The sequence below is a fragment of the Rousettus aegyptiacus genome, unplaced genomic scaffold (genome assembly GCF_014176215.1).
Source record: "Rousettus aegyptiacus isolate mRouAeg1 unplaced genomic scaffold, mRouAeg1.p scaffold_m13_p_4, whole genome shotgun sequence".
In the NCBI taxonomy this organism is placed as follows: Eukaryota; Metazoa; Chordata; class Mammalia; order Chiroptera; family Pteropodidae; genus Rousettus; species Rousettus aegyptiacus.
In genome coordinates, this window is record NW_023416307.1 from 152,614,162 (window position 1) to 152,632,855 (window position 18,694).

Sequence of the window (18,694 nt, forward strand, 5' to 3'; positions counted from 1 at the left end):
CCAAGCACGGTGCCTGGCACACAGAAGGACCCGGAGCCAAGGCATGAGGGCCTGACCCCACCACAGGAGAGCCTCTCCTCCTCAGGGCGCACACTGCGCGTGGCCCAGGTGGAGGGGCCTCAGTGCAGTCCTGGCTGTGAGTTTCCCAGGCATTTCTGTACCAGGCACTGCCACCCTCTGCACCTGTATCTGCTCAGGGGTGAGACAAGGGCAGGACCTAGGATCGCTCGGTGGCTTTTGGATTTGCAGCCCGCCGGGGGCAGTCTGACTGCGGGCTGGGCCCTGACCCTGCTGGGAGGTGAGGCCCACAGGAGCACCTGAGTCACTGAGATTGTCAGTCCCTGAGCACGGAGTCACCTCCTGGCCCAGAGCAGGAGCTTTCGCTCTCCTGGCCCCCCTACAAGCTCACACTGACCTGGGGTGTGACCCAGGGCAAGTCCTTGTCCCTCTCTAGGCAGAGCAACGAGGCTGACTACATGTGCGGTTTTGTTTTGTTCTGTTTTGAACAAAGTCCAAAGCAGAAGCCCAACCCACCGACGAGAAAAGCAGACGTGCCGTGGGAGGTGGTGGGGCGAGCAGGGGGAAGCCCCTCCTCTGGCTCCCTGCTATCAAGGCAGTGTCTCGGGACCCCCCGGGGGAAAGTGGCCCACACGGGGCGATGGGGACCCGCCGATGGCAGTGGTACCACGGTGCAGGCCCGTGGGCTCCGTGGGGTCCTGCCCTCACTGACAGCCGCCCGTGCCTGTCAAGCCCATGTCCCTCGCTGCTCCGGGCTCAGCCGGCCTCCCTGGTGGGAGAGGGGAGTCAGGCCTCCCTGGGCTTTGGGAATTCGAGGGTTAAGTTCCCCCTCGGAGCCTCCCTGCTGGCCCCTCACAAGAACATCAGGAAGGCCACAGGAGGTCGTCTGGGACCAAGCTTGGAACTCAGCTCCCAAATCTGGGGTAGGGCACAGGTCGTCTCGTCTAAATGCCCGGATCCCCTCACGATGGTTTACCACCTCAGGTCCTTGCTGGTCAGGGCTTGGCTGGGTGCCCACAGGTATGGCAGCTGCCGGCCTGGCCTTGGGGCCGAATGGGGTGGTGGGAAGGGTGTGGGCTCCAAGTCGAGCAGACATGGCGGGGTGCGGATCCTGGCACCGCCTCCTGTCACAAGCTCTCGCCAAGACGCCTCCTCTGAGACTCCGTCCCAGCCCGTGTCTTTCCGGTCCCAGTCACTGTGGCAGCCCGTTTCTGTGTGTGCTCGCCATCTGCTTCTCCCACTACACCTCCAGCTAGCTCCAGGATAGGGGGACTGTGGCCCCTGCTACATGACCAGCTTGGGGCGCTGCTGACGACAAAGCAGTCTGGGCCAGAGGCCGGGGCTCTGGGGTTTGATTTGCCCTCTGTACGATGGAATGACTGGAAAAACGTGAAAGCCTAGGCACAGCTTGGCCTCGGCCCAGTACGGGGGGTGCTCACCAGATGGGGGTGCCTTGCTCCCTCCTTACCCCCGAGCTGCCCTGGGCCTGGCACTGGGGGCAGAGCCCCATGCTGCGGCCCGTCCCCTATCTGTGCACACTTTCAAGCATCCTTCTCCTCCGGGGCTGGCCCCTGGAGCTACGAATGGAGTTTGAAGGGGCAGGAACCGGATCCGGGGAATGGGGAACCACCTCCCTACCCTTCTTTAAATATTGACTGTAAGCGCCCTCACATGGGAGACGGGCCCCTGCCCCTTCGTACGCAAGCCGGACGGCCCAGCAGGTCACCCGCGGCTGCACTGATGGCAGTAGCTGCCGCACACGGCCAACTCTCAGGCCTCCACCTTGGGGACTGTCCCGCACCCTCCCAGCCCAGCTTCCACAGGAACTGGGTGCCTCGAGCCTCCATCAGGGATCGAGCCGAAGACAATCAAGAACGTGCGGGGAAGAGCCGAGTACTGGAATCGTCCAGACAGGCTGCAAATCCCCGCTCCAGACTCGGGCTGGGCTCGCAGGCCCTCTCAGCTGTGTGAGCTCAGGAACCTGCTCAGCCCCCGTGAGCCCCGACTTTTGTCACCTGCACTGTGGGGAGCATCTCTCCTACCCTGCTGGCTTGTCACAAGGTCGAAATCAGCCACTGCTCAAAAAGCTCGGTGGGCCATGCCTGGCTTTAGTGGGCGTTAAGAAAATGGCCCCTGTCAGCTCCACTCCAAAGCCAGATGCCGCCTCGCCGAGTCTGTCATTCCCGTCGCTGCCTGTGTCTGTTAACCTGGCGACGGTGGGCAGCGTTTGCGATAAACTGTCCTTGTCAGACTCTACTACCAAGTTGCCAAGGCCACATCGGGAAATGAGCTGGACCGCCGGGCCTAGAAGGATGCGTGCACTTTCAGAATGTTTACCGGGGACCGCGCCGGTGGCCCGCCCAGCCCCACAGAACGGTGCGGGCCGCGGGAGTCCACTCGCCGCCCCGTCTCCTCCGCACCGTCCGCCAGCTTGACCTCCCCGCTCCAGCATGTGCCTGATCTGCGGTGCTCATGAAAACAGGGGGACGTGGTGCTGTGGATGAACTGTGTCCCCCAGGTTCACTCGTTGAAGCCCCAACTGCCCCCCAATGTGACGGTATCTCCCAGAGGGGAGATGAGGGTTAGATGAGGTCAGGATGGCACTAGTGCCCTTATCAGAACAGAAGCCAGAGAGCTTGCTTTTCTCTCCCTGCCATGTGAGGACAAGGAGGGGGTGGCCATCTGCAAAACCAGAAGAGAGCCTGCGCCAGGAACGGAAGCTGCTGGCGCCCTGAGCGGACTTCCGGTCTCCAGGACGATGAGAAATAAACGTTCTATGGTTTGCTACAGCAGCCCAAGCTGACGGCCACACGCGGGGTTCTCTGCTCCTAGGGGAGGTCTGGCCAGACAGCGGGGGACAGGCGCAAACTATGAACAGAGGCACGGAAAGCTTCTTACTATCCGGGCGGGAGCTACAGACACTGTCCTTGTCACAGCCTCATGAGTTCTGGGGGATAAAAGAGCAAGAAAATGCCAGGAAGAGCAAAATTCCTAAGACAGTCCAACGGAAAAGGGGACCTGCCAAGGGAAAAACAAGAGAAATGGGATGTTCCTGCTCGGGCCACCTGCCTCACAGGCCGTAGGTGTGAAAGGGCTGGCCAGGCAGGCGGCTGCTCGTAATTCCTGCAGCATCTAAACTGTTTTTCTCGTTTCTCGTTTTTATTCTTCTCTAACGTTTTATTTATTTATTTGTCCAGCACCTAGTCTTTCCCTCAGAATTTGCACAATATTCTGGTTGGAGCTCCTTCCTCGGCATTTCACATTTAAATGTGATACTTCCTAAAGCAGGAAGGATCTGTCTATAATCTTGATGTAAATTAGTGATTGAGCAGTTAAAAAATCACCACCACAAAAACCAAACAAATTAACAGAAAACCTCCACATCCTAGCCAGAAAGTTACAAATGGATTTCTGCAAGATTGGAATAAAATGACCTTTGAATAAAGTGCTTCGCTTCACTTCAGGGAAACAAAGGCTCTCCTCTGTGGCCAGGCCTCCTACTCCTGGACACGCCCCTTGGCCGGGCCAGCAGCACCCCTGGGCCCGGCTCAGGCCAGGGCCTCTGTCCAACTCACGACTTTACCTGCGGAACTGATTTTAAGGGGCCCCCTTTTTTCACGAAGGGAGATTTGGGCCTCTGCTCCTCCTTTCCTCATCAGTCCATAGGCTTGCAGAAGATCTAAAAAAACGGAGTTGGCCCCTGGCACCAGACAGAAACAAAGAGCCCACCCCCTACTGGGGTCACGTCCCACCCACGGAGCAGGCAGGAGAAGGTGGCCCATACTCACTTGTCCAATCTTCTTCAAAGCAACGCAGGAAGTGGAATCCCACCATGATGAGGGCGTGCAAGGAAATGAGGGCTATATACATCTGAAACAGGAAGGCAATGCAGACGCCATTGTTGTGAGAACTCTCGACTGCCAGGCTCCCAGCACGGGGCCGCTCGGAGCCCCCCGCTCGGGAACGCTCGCTTAGGGGGAGGACACAGAGGCATCTGGAGGCTCCCCCACCGGTCCCCCAGCCCCGGCCTCGGGCCCGAGTGAGCAGCTGTTCACTGCGAGCGTGTGGAACAGCAACAGAAACAAGTGGCCAGCACCAGGCGCGACCTGGGCTCTGGGTGGGCTGAGCCGCCCTGGAGCGCTCCGGGCCAGCTGCTCCTCCTCACCCGAAAGTCAGGGCGCTGGCTGCCAACAGCCCCTCCAGCCTTCACACTAAGTGCACCCCCACCTACCTGCAGCTGAGGGCGGCTTGCACTCATCACCAAAACTGCCTCCTTTAGCTACTTAGAACAGACACTGGAAATGGGAGCCAAGAACACGGCCCTTGCTTATAGCCAATTGACTTGAGTCATTTTTCTAGATGCTCAAACGAAGAGCTTGGGAACAGACAGGCCCTTGTTGGGCCGAGGAGAGCTTGGCAGGGAGGCGCGGGCCTACGCGGCCAGGCAGTGTTCTGAACGGCGGCGGAGCACACCGTGAGTGCTGGCGTTTGGGGGGCAGGATCCGCGAGCCGACTTACTGTAAACAGGACGAAGTACTTCTGGTTGTTCTCGCCCACGCAGTTGTTGACCCAGGGACAGTGGTGGTCCATCTTCCGAATGCACCGCTTACAAACACTGAAAAAGCCCAAAGGCAGACGTTCAGGGCCGTCCTCACGGGCGGGTGTTGTGCTGGGTGTGTGTGGAGGGGAGCGCGGGAGGCAGCGCTCGGTCCCGCAGAACCGCGATGCCGGCCCGGGGGACAGTCCGGTCTGTTTACCGTAGAGACGGGGCGGCGCGGGCAGGGACTGGAAAGCCGCTCTCCCGAGGGAAGAGTGGGCCGGGAGAGCAGTGTTTCAAGAGGACAGAATGAAGACGCGGTTTCAAAACCCTGACGGGATGAGACGGGATGAGACGGGATGAGACGGGATGCAGAAAACAGCCGCGCCCGGTTTCCCCAGAAGACCCCAAACTGAGGGCTGGTTGGAGCTTCGGCAGAAGCGTCCGGGCAGGAAGGGCGCGCTAGGGGAACTCAGAGCGGGGTCAAGTGCAGAGCATCTCAGGGTGGCAAGAAACCCGCCTCCAAGAGCCTTCCGGCTCCGACATAATGGCCGCTTAGCCAAGAACAGCAGCAAAGGCATTCCGTGTCGATCAGATGATCTAATTAATTTGCAAATTACTGACTTGCTAGCTATTGGGATCATTTCTGGCCAGTTTCGAGCTTAATTAATAGCAAACGCCCTCCCTGCCCCTCTCCGGACAAAACGAGGCACGAACACGGAACCAAAGTGCACGGGCACAGCTGCCTCGCGAGGCTCAGGCTTAGGAAGGCCCGTGCGCCAGGAGCCGCTTCCTCAAACCCCTCCAGTGCGTCAGGATGGGCTCCTTACCTGTCGTGGGTGCGTTATTTGTTCGAAACAGTTTGAAACGCGATCAACATGAGCTTCCAAATAACCCGATTAGATTTATTCTTTGAAAGTTCCTCAGTTCCCACTAGCCTTTCTGTCCACTCGTTTCCATGATGGACTTTATCTCAGCTTCCTGCAGGGGCTGTGGGCTGTGGTGGGTGGACCCCGCGGGAGGGGCGGCCTCTGGGCCCTGCTAGAGAAGGGCTGGACCCGCTGACGGGGCTGGACCCGCTGACGGGGCCGGACAAGCACTGGAGGAGCGCCTCTGGCATGGAGGTGAGCACCCCAGACTCCAGTCCAGGGGCGCAGGCCACTTGGGAGGAGGGCTCCGTTGCCACTACGAGGTCCTACCGCCTCGACTCGGAGCTGCAGGGCTCATCCGCGCCCCGAGGAGGAGGTGCGGCCTTTGCTGAGCACAGCGTGAGCTCTGGTGGCAGGGCAGGCCTGGGTCAGACTGGCTCGACTCCGAGCCTCAGGCTCCCCATCCACAGGAAGTAGCGCTGACACAGGACAAGGCGAGAACAGACCCCGGGCCTGGCTCAGGCCAGCGCTGGAGTCACTCTGGTTTCCAGCCTTGTTTTTCTCTACAACTTCAAAAGGCCTCGCTAACACATCAGACCTGGCCCAGCACAGAGATGCTGGCCCAGCTCCAGAATCTCCCTGGGGCCAGGAGGCCAGGGTAAGGACGGGAGGCAGGAAAGGGGCATGGAGGAAGTAAAAGGAAAGTCAGGTACCTGCACCTCCATGACCTGCCCTGTCCCTGTTACCAGAAAAAAAAACACGAATGACATACAGTTCACGTTTTAATCGGTAACACCTGTTGGCAGCACATGCTTTCAAAAGGCCAGACAAGCAGACAGCGAATCACGATGCTCACGATGCCTCAGCCACCAGGCCCCTTGTCCCTCCATAGAGTCCCTCCGACCGCTAGAGCCCATTTCTTGCATGAAAGGTCAGAGACAATCAGCTCGGGGTTCTCGGCCCCCTCCCCATCTCCGGAACAAACCCCGGGGGGGGGGGGGGGCTCTCCGCAGCAGGCTCTTGAGCGGTTTCTCTTCCGTCCACACTTACTTCTAAAAGAGGGTTCAAGTGGGCACTCGGGGGCACTGTTTGCTCAGCAGAGGTGCCCAGGGGCCTGGCATGCTCTGAAAGCTGCCCGAGAGTCCACACAAGCCCTCTTGGCAGACCCGCCTCGCCGGACAGCCAGGTGAGAAAACCACTCATCCTTCAGGGGACAGGGGAAGTGAGCCTGTTTCCTGTTTGCAAGGCACGAATCGCCAAGACGGCACCTCTCCCTCCGGCTCGTGGGGTTGTTCAGAAGCAGGCTCCTGGGCCAGGTGGTGGCACATGTGGTGGGGGGTGTGTGTGTGTGTGTGTGTGTGCGCGCGTGCGCACGTGTGCGTGTCCATCCATGCTGGTGGCTGGAGGGGCTGCCCAGAGGCCGACTCACCCATGGCTCACAAACACCCAGCCTGAATGGCGCTGGGGCCGGGGCCTGGAGAGGGCTAAGGCCAAGGCCTGGAGCTGGGTCCTTGAGCAAGTCCGTGAAGGACGCTCCGGGCCCAGGGTGCTGACTGCCCACACCAGGCTGGTCCACCTCTGGCACCATCTGTCATGAGGAAGCAAGCATGCGGGCCTCCCAGGATCTCTGACGCCCCACTGGGGAGTCGGTCACCTCAGAGCCAAACCTCTGCCCAGCCCCGAGGCACGGTGGCCGGGGGCTCCGCGGGCCCCCAGCGGCAGCCCCTCCCAGAGGGCCCTGCTCCACCCTCGCCTCCTGGCAACGCCCAGCACCTTCTCTGAGGCCCCCTCGCTCGCTCCTGCTCCTGCCTAGCCACGTCCGCCAGCCCTCCCCTCGCACTGCTCTCCGGCCCGGACGCCATGCCTCGTGTGCGGGGTGCCGGGGGCCGAGGCGCCCCCCCGCACAGGCCCTGAGTGCCTGGCAGCGAGTCCCAGCATGCAGCAGACAGAACTTCCGAAACAGCGGTGTAGCTGGCGGCCTTGCCTGCGGGGCTTCCAGGCCCCTCCTCTGTTGTTAAATCACCGCTTTAGAAGAGGGAAGATGCTTCTCCAACCGTCTTCCTCTAGGTCCCCTATCATTTTTCAGGCCCCAAGTATTTCCTTCACAAGCTTAGGGGAGCCCAGTAGTCTCGCTGGCTCACGTGCGTTCAGGTTCTCTTGCACTGTGATCTCTCTCCGGGGGCCCCTCCTTGGTGCTCAGCCCCAAACAGCTGGCGGAGGCCCCCCTGCCCACCTGGGTGATGGCTTCGCCGTGGAAACACAGCCGTGTCCGTGAGGGCCCCGTGTCTCCCTCTAAGGAGGCACCCACCAAACTGCACCGCGGTGGCCGAGCGCGCCTGCCCTGCCTAGGTCGGGGCCACGTCTAACCCACCACTGCAGCCCAGGGCCAAGCCCAGGGCCCTGCTCCGCAAGGGCGGCTGAGTGAAGGCGCCAACTCTACAGACCGAGATGCCCGGGCAGGGAGCGGGGAAGACACAGCGGGGAGGTGCCAAGGGGTGCTTTCCTCCCACACCTCGCGCACTAAGATGGAAGTTATCAGCAACAAAAAAAGGCACCTACCACATCCTCCTGGCCCCCACGCAGAAAATATTTGGGGTGAGGCAGTGCAGTGGAGAGAACATTGCTCTCGGGCCCCCCACTTTGGGTTCTGGGTAAAGAAATTTAGCTTCTCCAAATCACCCTCTGCAGAACTGGCCCTGATATTGCTCAGGGTTAGATATAACATATATAAAATTCTTTCGGAACAGTACTAGGGCTACATAAACTTTACCAGTAATCACGACCATGGGAAAGATGAAACAAGACTTTGGAGGCGCCCGGAGCAGTCCACGACCGTCTCAGCCCCAGCGTGTGTGTGTGTCCAGCGGGGAGGACCGGTGTGAGACTTTGCCAAGGCCAGAGCGCTCCACCTCCTTGTGCGAGAACCTCACATAAGCCTGACGCCTGGGTGGTCCAGGGTACCATAAACGGCTCCCCGCACAGAATCTCCACACGCTTCCATGGTCGCTCCCCTTGGACGGAGGACCCACCCACACGCCCCCGGGATGGGAGGGACACCTGCGGGTCCAAGTTCACGGAGCATCTGTGGTGCCCACCAGAGCTCAAGAAATGGGAGTTTTTGGCTCCTCTACTGGGCGGACAGGAGCCCGACAGCTGGCAAGCTCGACGCCAACCTCCTCTGACCAGGCGGCAGGCCTTCGGCTCAACCAGTCGTAACGCCAGCTCTGTCTGGTGATCCGGGAATTCTGCTTATCCACACGACTGTGGGTCCCCAGGTGGCGGGGGCCGGCACGAGCCGCCGCAAAGGAGCGCTCGGCGGTCAGCACACGCTCTCTGAGCGAGGGACAAGCGCCGCACAGGCGGCCTCGCTGCTCCAGTCCGGCTGAACCGGCAGCTCTGTTTCCCTCGAGCCGACTTGTTCATGCGCCCTCAAGCAAACCTCCCTCGCCCATCCCGAGGGGGAGGCCGCGGAGGCGGTGAGGGCTCGGGGAGGAGAGAGAAAAGAACCGCTTGACCCCTTTGAGCCTCAAGTCCTCACCCAGGGAGTCACTCCTGTAGCAACGCTGTCCCTGAGAGGGACCATGAGGACCACAATGAGGTGACCGAGGACGAGACAGGGCGGGCGGAGGTGCCTGGCAGAGCAGGCGCGGACTGTGGGGTCCACACGCTGGAGGCCGCCGCTCTCCTCTGAGGTGGGGTGGGCAGTGAGGCCCCCGCAGAAACGCCCCCTTTCAGGCACCCGCACCTCTCACACGACCCACACGTTTCCACGGCCTCCGACTGGCAAGGGTGACCTCCCAGCATCATTCCACAAGCACACACTGGTCTGACGAAGGGACCAAGGGACATGTTTGTGTTTCTGCAGTTCAACATTTAAAGCTCCCTGGTAATGACAAAGTGCGATTTTTGGCTAGCTGTCTTCAAAGAAATCTAAAAACCAAAAGGGGAAAACCATCACGGATGTGATGGGGAACAGGCCTGGCTGGATTCTGCAACTGCCGCACCCCCCGAAGTTCTGTGGTAAAGAAAAGCTTTCACTCAAGGGCGACCCTGCACTCCCCGCACGACTGAGGGGCCGCCCCTTCAACGGGCCACGTACCAGACCTTCGCAGGGCGACTGTCTAAAGCTGTGCCTCCCGCGCTCTCGCGCAAGTCACCACGCTGTGAAGCAGGGACAGCAGGAGCCTTCTGGAGTACGGGTTTGGAAAAGTCGACCCCTCCAGTGGGACTCCATTTGCACGCGCACCCTGGTGGGGGTGGTCACAGGCGGTGCTACCGCAGGCGTGAGACAGGTGTGCCGAGCCCAAGCCAAATCCAGGGGGCCCACGGGGACTGGGAGGGAGACTCGGGTGGCCACTGGCGCCCAGGGCGGGGACGTTCAGCGTCAGCTGCTGCAGGCCCCCTGGGGGCGCCGTGTGGGGGGGTGCGCGGGCGCGTGCGTACCTGCAGTGGTGGGCGCGGTCGGGCTTGATGCTGCAGCACTTGGGGCACTTGTACACCACCTGCCCGGGCTTCAGCTGTAAACTCTCGATGAATTCCTTGGTGGCGTTTCCCTTGGGCACTGCCCCCTGTGAGGAGGAGGACGGGTGTCAGGGTCGGGCTACAGCTCCATCGGTTCTGACGGCCCACAGTGGACAGACATTTGAAAACTGCGATTATACACATGGGATGGGGGTGCAAGACATGCCCATCCCCACAACACTGGCCTCTGCGTTCAGAATGGTGCCAAAACCAATGAATAGTTATCGACAAAGAATTTTCCTGAGGAAATAGACGGTCACCATATAATCCTGCGTACCCTTCCAGCTGTCTAAAGTGGTTCATTGAAAACTTTTCTAAAAGTGCAAAAAAGAAGTAGGAAAAAAATCTGGTCTGCAAAATACAGTCAGATGCCAGATAGGAAATTTAAAAGCAAACAAACTTTGGAAGGCAAGGGCTATATGGTATGTATAGTGCCGTTTGGGATGTAATTTTGACATAAAATGTGCCATAAAAGTACACAGCTATTGACATGGCAAATTAATGAAACTGTCAAAAAGAAAAGTAGATTTCCAAACACAATGCAGATTAGCCCATTTTGTAAAGATTTTATATATATAGCAAGACAAAGATACAAAAGTATTAATGGTTATCTCACATAGTAGAATCATAGGTAATTTTTATTTTCTTGACTATATTTAATTTAAATGTTCTAGTATGAACATGTCACTTTTACAATGAGAAAAAAGTTAAAAATTATATAAGCAAAAAAATATACCTTAGGAAGGAGCTATCCAAAGTAGAAATACAACCAACTTTCCCGAAGTTTGTAACCAAAATGCTATGACTGTCTCACCCTGAGACAGTGGAGGTTCCCGCCCCCCCTCCCCCTGCCCCTCCCCCTCCCCGTGGGGCAGGGGTGAAGGGTCAAGGTCTGGAATTCTGATGCGCAGAAGCAGGGCGGGGCCTGGACCACTCAGGTGAGCAGATGTGCAAGGGGCCGGGGAAGGGCGCTGGCCCAAACAGAGGACAGGGTCCTGCAAAAGCCCAGAGGGACTGGTTTTTAATTCTCTTTGACATAAGAAGTAACTGAGTTTGGGCAACTGTGCGAGCTTTTATAGATCCGGAAGCCACAGAACCGGAAGTCACTGTGATCACCTGTACGAGGGAAAGCACCAAGGGCCCTCTCCCCAGGGAGATGGAGCAACGGGGCTGAGTTTTCCTAAACGAAGGCCCAGGTTGGGTTCCCTCGTCCCTGAGGTCCAGTTTTTGAGGTCCCAGCCACCAGAATCTGCTGTAAACCTCGGGAGGCCCCGCATAGAGGGCTGTTAAGAGGACGCCCCTACACTGCCAGCGGCAATCGGAGCTCTCGTTCGGTTATTCTCATCGCCATCTGCTATTCCAGACCAGAGTCGAAGACATGAGATACCAGCTCAGCCTTTCTAAAAGTCGACCCCTCCAGCGGGACTCCATTTGCATGAGTCCCCTGCAAGGCCCGCTCTCACCCTGGCAAGACCCCGTCGGCCCCGCGAGCCCATCCCTCAGCGCCAGAGACCGGCTGGGCCAGCGCCAGGCGTCTGTGCTGAGGAGTCTGGCACGGGCACTTTGCAGTCTGCCTCGAACTTTCTTTTCCTCCCTTAAAAACAACAACAACAAACAACAACAAACAACCAAAAACAAAAACAAAAACAAAAAAACAACAAAAAACCCCGCTCTTCTGGGGTTATTTCCACAGATTTCGGAACTTCCTGTAATTTGTTCATGGGAAGGAGTTTTGTTCTGTGTGATTCCGGACAAAGGCCGCTGAGACGCCTGCCCGGCGCTGCCTCGCGGGCATCGTTGCTGAGAGACCCACCCTGCCCCTTTACGCCTCTCGGCGAGGCCTGGAAGCTGGGTGCGGCAGCCGGGCGGCCGGAACTTACCGACTGTCCCCCTCACTTCCAAAGGAATTCTGTTCGTGACTTTAAAAGGGAAAATCCCACCCTCTGATTCTATCACCCAGATAAGTACTACTAGCATTTTAAAGTATATTTTTCCAGTCTTTTCTCCGTCTATGTAGTAAGCTTAAAACACTTTTAAAAATCTGTAGATCCATAAAAATCTATGGGCCATATGCCTCTAAAATATTATCCCTTAGTGGGGAGTGATTTAAATTCCGATCCATTTAAATCTAGGGGAGGCAGGGGCTAGCCCAAACTTCCAGTGCCTTCCTTGACCCTATCTACTTCCACTTCTATCGAGAGAAACTGAGGCAGCCAGGGCAAACCCCCTTCACATTCCTCATCTCCCTGCCCTGTCCCTGCACCCACGGGTGTTCACCGTCTTGGAGGACCAGGGCCCCAGGCAGTCCTGGCCCTCGGGGCCCCACACTGTCACCTTGGAGCTTTTCCCTGGCGGTCTTAGCAGACTCCGAGCCCCCTCTGCCCTCCACGGCGAAGCTTCCTGAAGCCGTGTGCACTTGCTGTCTCTGCCTACTTCCCACTCACCCTTCGGTTTGCTCCGCTCCAGAGAACCACTCTCACCAGCTCACTGAGCAACTAGCTCCTTGTGGTCAAATGCAGAGGCTGATGCTCCCCCCCGCCCCATCTCCCTCGGTCCTCCCACGCCCACCAGTCCCTCCTCCCTGCCGGCCTCTCCTACGGCTACTCTGCTCTCTCTGGGTCTGGGCTTCTCCCCTTGTCTTGCAAACCTCCCCATCCTGGACACTGGTGTTCCTCAGGGTTCCACTGCCAACCCCCTTCCCTTTCAATTCTGCACCCCTCCCCCACAAAAAAAAATACCTTCCTGTATAACCACCCGGTGGTGATGCCAATCACCGGCTCCGATTCAGGCCCCTTTCGGATCTGTAGATAACTCTACAGTTGTTCTAGAACCTATTCTCCTAGATCACTCTACCTGGTTGTCCAAAAGGCAAATAAAACCAACCCCCCCAAATTCAACATGCTAGAACCGAACTCGTTATCTTTCCCCCAACTTCCTCCTATGCTCCCTTCCCCGGCCCCCGGCACGTCCATCTACACTGTCCTCCGGGGTAGAGACCCAGGAGTCACCCCCAGCCCTCCTAACCCTCCGCCTCACACCCCACCTACTCCACCGGGTTCGTTTGGCCCCAATCGTGCCTTGAAGCCCACGCTCGCCCCTCCATGTCACGGCCTCCGTTCCATGCCCCTGTCATGTGCCCCAGATACTAGAGAATGTCCGAGGTCTTCCTGCCTCCAGCCTCCCCCTTGCTCCCTGCAGCTCCACCTCGAGCCCTTCTCCCACTATTTTCCAGAGTAATCTCTCTAGGACACGAATCTGATCGTGTTATCCTCCTTGCCTAGAAGCCTTCACTGGCTCCCGAGAGGCTTCACCCGGCCCAGAGTCTACGCTCTAGGGCAGGGCTCGTGCGAGGCTACCACGATCCAGCCCTGGACCCCCGACCCACTGCTACCTCCCGCCCCTGAAAGCCCCGCCCTGTGGACGACCAGAAGTTTCACAAAAGCAAGTGCTCTCCAAGTCTATCTCTGTGGCCTCGGGGACCCTGCGTTAGCACCTCCCTCCAGCCTGCCAGGCACCTCCTTGCCTCTGGTACCCGCGCCAACACCCGCCCAGGGTCACCTCCTCTGCCTTCTTCCCAATGGCCCCGCCACTCCCAAGTCGGGACCCATCACTTATCCTTTGTGCTACCACAACTTGGATTTGTCTTATCACAACTGCCACTTAATTACACACTTGATCTCTCCTACATGACTAGAAAGTCGTGGAGGACAGAAAGAAAGCCTTTTAACCTGCAGTCCAGTGAACTAACTGCCCAGGGCCTGGCATGGAGCATGTATTCAATAAATCCAAACTGAATAATAATGGTGATAAACAGACATTTATTGAGTGCTTGCTTATATGCCGGGCATGGTTCCAAGTGCTTTACTGTGTTTTGCCTGTTAATTATGATAATAAACCTACACAGAGACTATGACAGTCATCATTTTATAGATGAGGTAACTAAAGCAGAGAAATTATGCAACCGCCTTAGATCATATGTCTAACGAGGGGCAGAACCAGTTTCAGACCCAGGCTACCCACGTCTAGAACCTATGCCTCTATCAGAGGACAAGTTATATATTTATCAGATATTTTTATTAAGTGACTTGAAGATGCATTTTTTTAGCGCCTTGCTGCCACAGTATCATGCTATAACAGCTGTACCACAATACTGACATAATTCGAACAGGCCTCGGATGCCCGTTCCAGCAAGCATCCAGGATAACGGGACAGTGCGAAGGGCAATATTACCCTAACGTCCCTAGGATAACAGGACAACGCGAAGCAATTGAGACAGGTTCCGAAGAGACACCTACAGTTCCAAAGACTAACTTTATCATTCATTGCAAGCTCCAAGGACGAAACTTGCTTAAATTGCTTCGGGGGCCACGGGGATCAAGGCAATGCGCACCCCGGTCTAGGCAGAAACTCTCCCTCTCATGGCTCTGCCAGAACTCGATGACCAGCCACAGGCCTGCGTCACAAGGCCACCTGTCTCCTCCGCAGAAAGGCAGGAGGTAGGTAACCCCCAACGGGTCACTCTCCTCTCCCCTCTGAGCCAGAGAGATTTTTCAGTCGGCATTTATAAGACGCTTAGCGTTAAGTGTGAGAAGGTGCCTGGCACGAGGAAGAACACAGCGTCTACTCAAATGAACTCCAAGGCAAGTGCCCTGACCCCACACGGGGAATGTGCACTACCTTTGGGCAGGAAGGGCGAGGCCCTTCTCGGGCTGCACCTGCTCCTGACCGATTGCCCGGCATGCAGCGGGGGACGCCAGCGCCGCTCCTCCTGTGCTCCTGCGGGCCTGACATCGTGCTGCCCTGCTCCTGGCCCAGTAAACACTTGCCACCTGGCTCTTACACGGTGCACGTTTAACAAGGTGGCCGAGAGAGATTCCAGAAGGGAATACTAACTGCACGTTGAAATGAGCCCCGGTAGTTCCACAGCTGAGTTCTGGCAGCTCAAACTAAATTAATCAGCGGCCTGCAGTGGTCTGTCTGGGACAGTCACGTGAAGTCTCCTTACAGCGAAGTGTTTATAGGGTGGAACCCAACGGGAGGGAAGGGCGGAAGTGGAAAAACAGATGTTCTTTTCCTTCGAAATGTGGTTAAATTGAATTGATTTATATCCTTCCTTTTCTCAAGTCTCAGATTTGAGATCGTCTATAACAAGGTTAATAAATTATTAGGTCCAAAGGAAGGAAGGGCAAAAAAATGCTGATCAGAAGGGTTTACCCAACTGCCGTGATTGTGTAGTTCTTGGGTTTGAGCTTCCTGGCAGTCAGGACAAAGAGAAATACGCTCTAAGCATCTTCTGGGAGACAGACATTGTCCCAGATGTAAATTTTAAAGAGAGTCCTGAGGGAGTTCAGAGGATGAAGCATTAAAACGTATCTGTAACTGGAAAAGAAAAAGTGGTGGAACGGGTGGGGGGCGGGGGGGGGGGGGACAAGGTAGGAGTTTTTGAAGCCAGGCTGTCTTCAAGGGGCCGCCTCCTCAGACGAGTGGGGCCGCTCTCGACCTCCAGAAGTCTGAAGTGTTTCAGGAACAAGAAAGCTCCTTTGATGACGTTCCACAACCACAGAGCGGGCGAGGAGAGGGCACCCTGAGGTCAACACCAGCCTGACTTGTGCACCTGCCCAGGCCAGCCGGGCTGCCAAGTGAGACCCCTGCCCCTCTGCCCCCTGCTCCCCCGGGCCCCCGCGCCAACTCCTCTCTTTACTGAGCTCTCCCTTTTACCCCATTCTGCGAATGGGAGTTTCGCCTCTGAGGAGGCCGCTCATACATTTGTGAGTCATTTCCCACTTCCCTTTTATGCTCAAACGCCATGTGGACCCATTTACTACGTGAGCCATTGACTAAACGACTGCTAAATGGTCCAGAAAGCTCTGGTGGCTGCAATTGTTCTGATGTTATATTTGGAATAGGAATTTCAAAGCTGGAAGTGGTAATTAACTATTGGGGGGAGGCTGTAAGACTTTTTTTTAACCTGTAATACCAGGAAACCAAAATGATTTACTATGTATACATTGTTATACATTATTTATAACCTTAAGATGTAACTTTTTCCGCAAGTTACACCCAACATGCATTCTCGAGATACAAAAAACTATAATCCTATTAGGGTACTACTTAGAAGCCCACAGTGACGCCTTTCTGAAAACAGCCCCCCCCACCGCCTGTGGTGTTAATAAGGAACCCCTACTTGATCTGCTTTCAGTGTGAGATCTGGGCTCCCGCCTTTGCTCCGTGGAAGGCCAGGGTGCCCTGGCGGCGGCAGCTGCAGCTCCCCTACTCGGTTCACGAGCTAGGTTTTGCATCCGATGGCACAGGCTGGGTGGGAGTGGGGAGAGGCAGGTGGAGGCATGAAGAGCCCGAGATGCTGCCTGTCTGCAGGACATGCTTTGAGTAGCTCCCCTTACAGTGGTCGATATTTGACAGGCGCTTCATTTTTTTTTTTTTTTTTTTTGCCCAGGTTCCTTTGAGGCCACCAGCAAAACCAGCTGGCTGGTATTCAGGACAGAGTCTACGGCTCTCACTCCTCTGGGACTGGAAGCCCAGCGACATACCATACTGAGGACCGTTCTCTCCCACACTCAACCGCAAGGGGCCAGATGTGACACAAGTCAGTGCGGCGGTAAAAGAATACACACAGGTGAGGGCAGCCGGGGGGAATCCTGCCCACCCCCCTCTCGCCGGACGTTCAGCCCCCTGATTCCCATGGCTCTGGAAACCAATGACCTCCACACTCCACTCTCTGATCCCGACCTCCGCCAGCCCCAGACCCGGCTATCTGCTGCCCACCAAGCATCTCTGCTCACACGCAGTATAGACACAGTTTGGCCAGAACAAAAGCCTTGATTTCTTTTCCAAAATCTGTTCTCCCCAGACTCTATCATTCGATAAATGGCATCAGCAATCTCCCGGCTGCTCAAGCCAAAAAGAGTCTGGAAGGCACACCCTCTATCCCTGACCATTCTATCAGCTCTTCTGAACGTAAGGTCTCAGACCGGGCTGAACCTGAGACTCCTGGGAGCTCTAAGGCAGCCCAATACCCAGGGTCCTGCCCCAGACCAATTACAGCAGAGTCTCTGGGGGCAAGGCCCAGGCATCAGTACTTCTTAAAAGCTCCCCAAGGGATTGTAATGAGCTGCCAGGCTTGAGAAACAGTGGCTTAAAATATACCCAAACCCCACAGCTTCTCTCCAGCTTCACTGCTCCCACCTTGGTCCGAGCCGCACGTCTTGCTGGGACCACAGCGATGCCTCTCATCTTCCTGCTTTGATCTGCTCTCCTTCAAACGCCCATCCCGGGAACAGGGCACGGTCGCGTCAGGCCCCTCTGAGAGCTTCCCACTGCATTTAGAATAAAGACCAGAGTTCTCGCTGGTCCGCGAGGCTTCTGTAGTCCACTCCACCTCTTCTAGCCCCTCTCGTCCCCACTCACCATGCTACGGTCACCCTGGTCTTAGTCCTGTTTCTCAAACACGCCAAGCATTCCCACCCTGGGGCCTTCGAACCTCCGCTCTCCGCTTCCCAGAAGGCTCTGCCCTCAGATTTTCATTTGCCTGACAAGCAACTGCATGTCACTCAGGTCTCAGACCACCTGGATGGAAAGTGTCCCCCTTAGCCCCAGCAAAGTCACCACCACATCACCCCATCACACTGTTTCACTGTCTTTAGAGCACTTACTGCTTTCTGACCTTGCCTCGTTCAGTCTGTCTTACTGCCTGGCACCGGTATGAGGGTGTGAACTTCACGAGGGCAGGGATTTTGGTCTGCCTTGCTCACAGCTGTATCCATTGCTCAGAATGGAACCTCTCACTCAATAAACATGCCAGTCATTGTTCCCCATCCGTCGGTGTCCCAGGGCTCCTCCTCACCATTGCCAGAGCGATCCTAGTAAATGAGTCTGACCTCTTCACTCTAACATCCCCGGGCGCCTCAGACTGCCCCTCAGCATCCACAGCGGCACCGCCGACCCGAGCCCGCTCTCCTCCCAAGTTCCCACCACGCCAAGCAACTCCCGGGTGCCAGGAGGAGCCACACGCCTGCATTCCTGCGTCTTGGCGCACGCTGCTCCCTCTGCCTGGAACGCAGCCAGTATCTTCCTGCCCTACTGCCCTCCCCCACCCCTGATCATATACGCTGCTCTGACGAGAAATGGCTTGGGCATCACTTCCTCCGAGCAGGCACCCCGGCTTGGCTAACGTCCCCCCTCCCTTGTTCTTCCAAGCAACCCCAGCTCCCTCCCACTACAGCCTACATCACACAGGGCGAGCCTCACCCATCTGCTCTGCTAGACAGAGGGCACCCTGAGGGTAGGAACAGAGCTTGGGGCCTAACAGAAACTAAATTATAAGGTGAGAAAATAGTACCTTTTACTCCTGGATCCCCTGTAGCAAGGGCATCAGAAACATTTCTGAATGAATCCTTAACTTGTTGCCAGTCCGACCGAGGTGATGCTATTGGGGAAACTCTTTTACACCTTTGTGATTTGGCACACTTCTGATTACAACCTGCCCGCCAGTGTGTGACCTGCCGGCGCGTGCAGGAGAAGAGGCACTGTCTGGACCAGCGGCTGACATGTAGCTGGGCTGGGAAACCGCTTTCCCCGGGGATGGAGTCATGGTCCACCGCCGGACGCAGCGAGACGTGGGGCCTGAGAGGGGACTGGCTCAGGACCCGGCGTCTTTCCTGAGCTTTCCCTGGGGCTCACGGGCCAGTGCCGCCGCCACCAGAATGCTTTCCCTTCATTTAAACACACCCTA

At 56.9% G+C, this 18,694-nt stretch overlaps 1 protein-coding gene and 1 long non-coding RNA gene across 13 annotated transcripts in view; both read right to left on the reverse strand.

Annotated features, from left to right (window-relative positions):
• Positions 1-18,694, reverse strand: part of ZDHHC3 (zinc finger DHHC-type palmitoyltransferase 3) — a 47,164-nt gene that overhangs the window by 10,947 nt on the left and 17,523 nt on the right. For 9 of the 12 annotated variants that reach the window (XM_016141313.2, XM_016141310.2, XM_036218883.1 and 6 more), the window contains 4 exons: positions 9,868-9,992; positions 4,537-4,633; positions 3,807-3,888; positions 3,602-3,697 (listed from right to left, as the gene is read on the reverse strand). In XM_016141313.2, coding sequence (XP_015996799.2) covers positions 3,602-3,697; positions 3,807-3,888; positions 4,537-4,633; positions 9,868-9,992 — 400 coding nt within the window. The remainder of the gene's footprint in view (positions 1-3,601; positions 3,698-3,806; positions 3,889-4,536; positions 4,634-9,867; positions 9,993-18,694) is intronic. The other 3 variants (XM_016141316.2, XM_016141318.2, XM_016141319.2) reach the window with 1 other exon arrangement.
• On the reverse strand, positions 6,194-9,861 carry LOC118601605. The gene is made up of 2 exons (XR_004950355.1): positions 7,001-9,861; positions 6,194-6,885 (listed from the first exon to the last, which is right to left on the reverse strand). It is a non-coding gene; the product is annotated as an uncharacterized LOC118601605 (long non-coding RNA).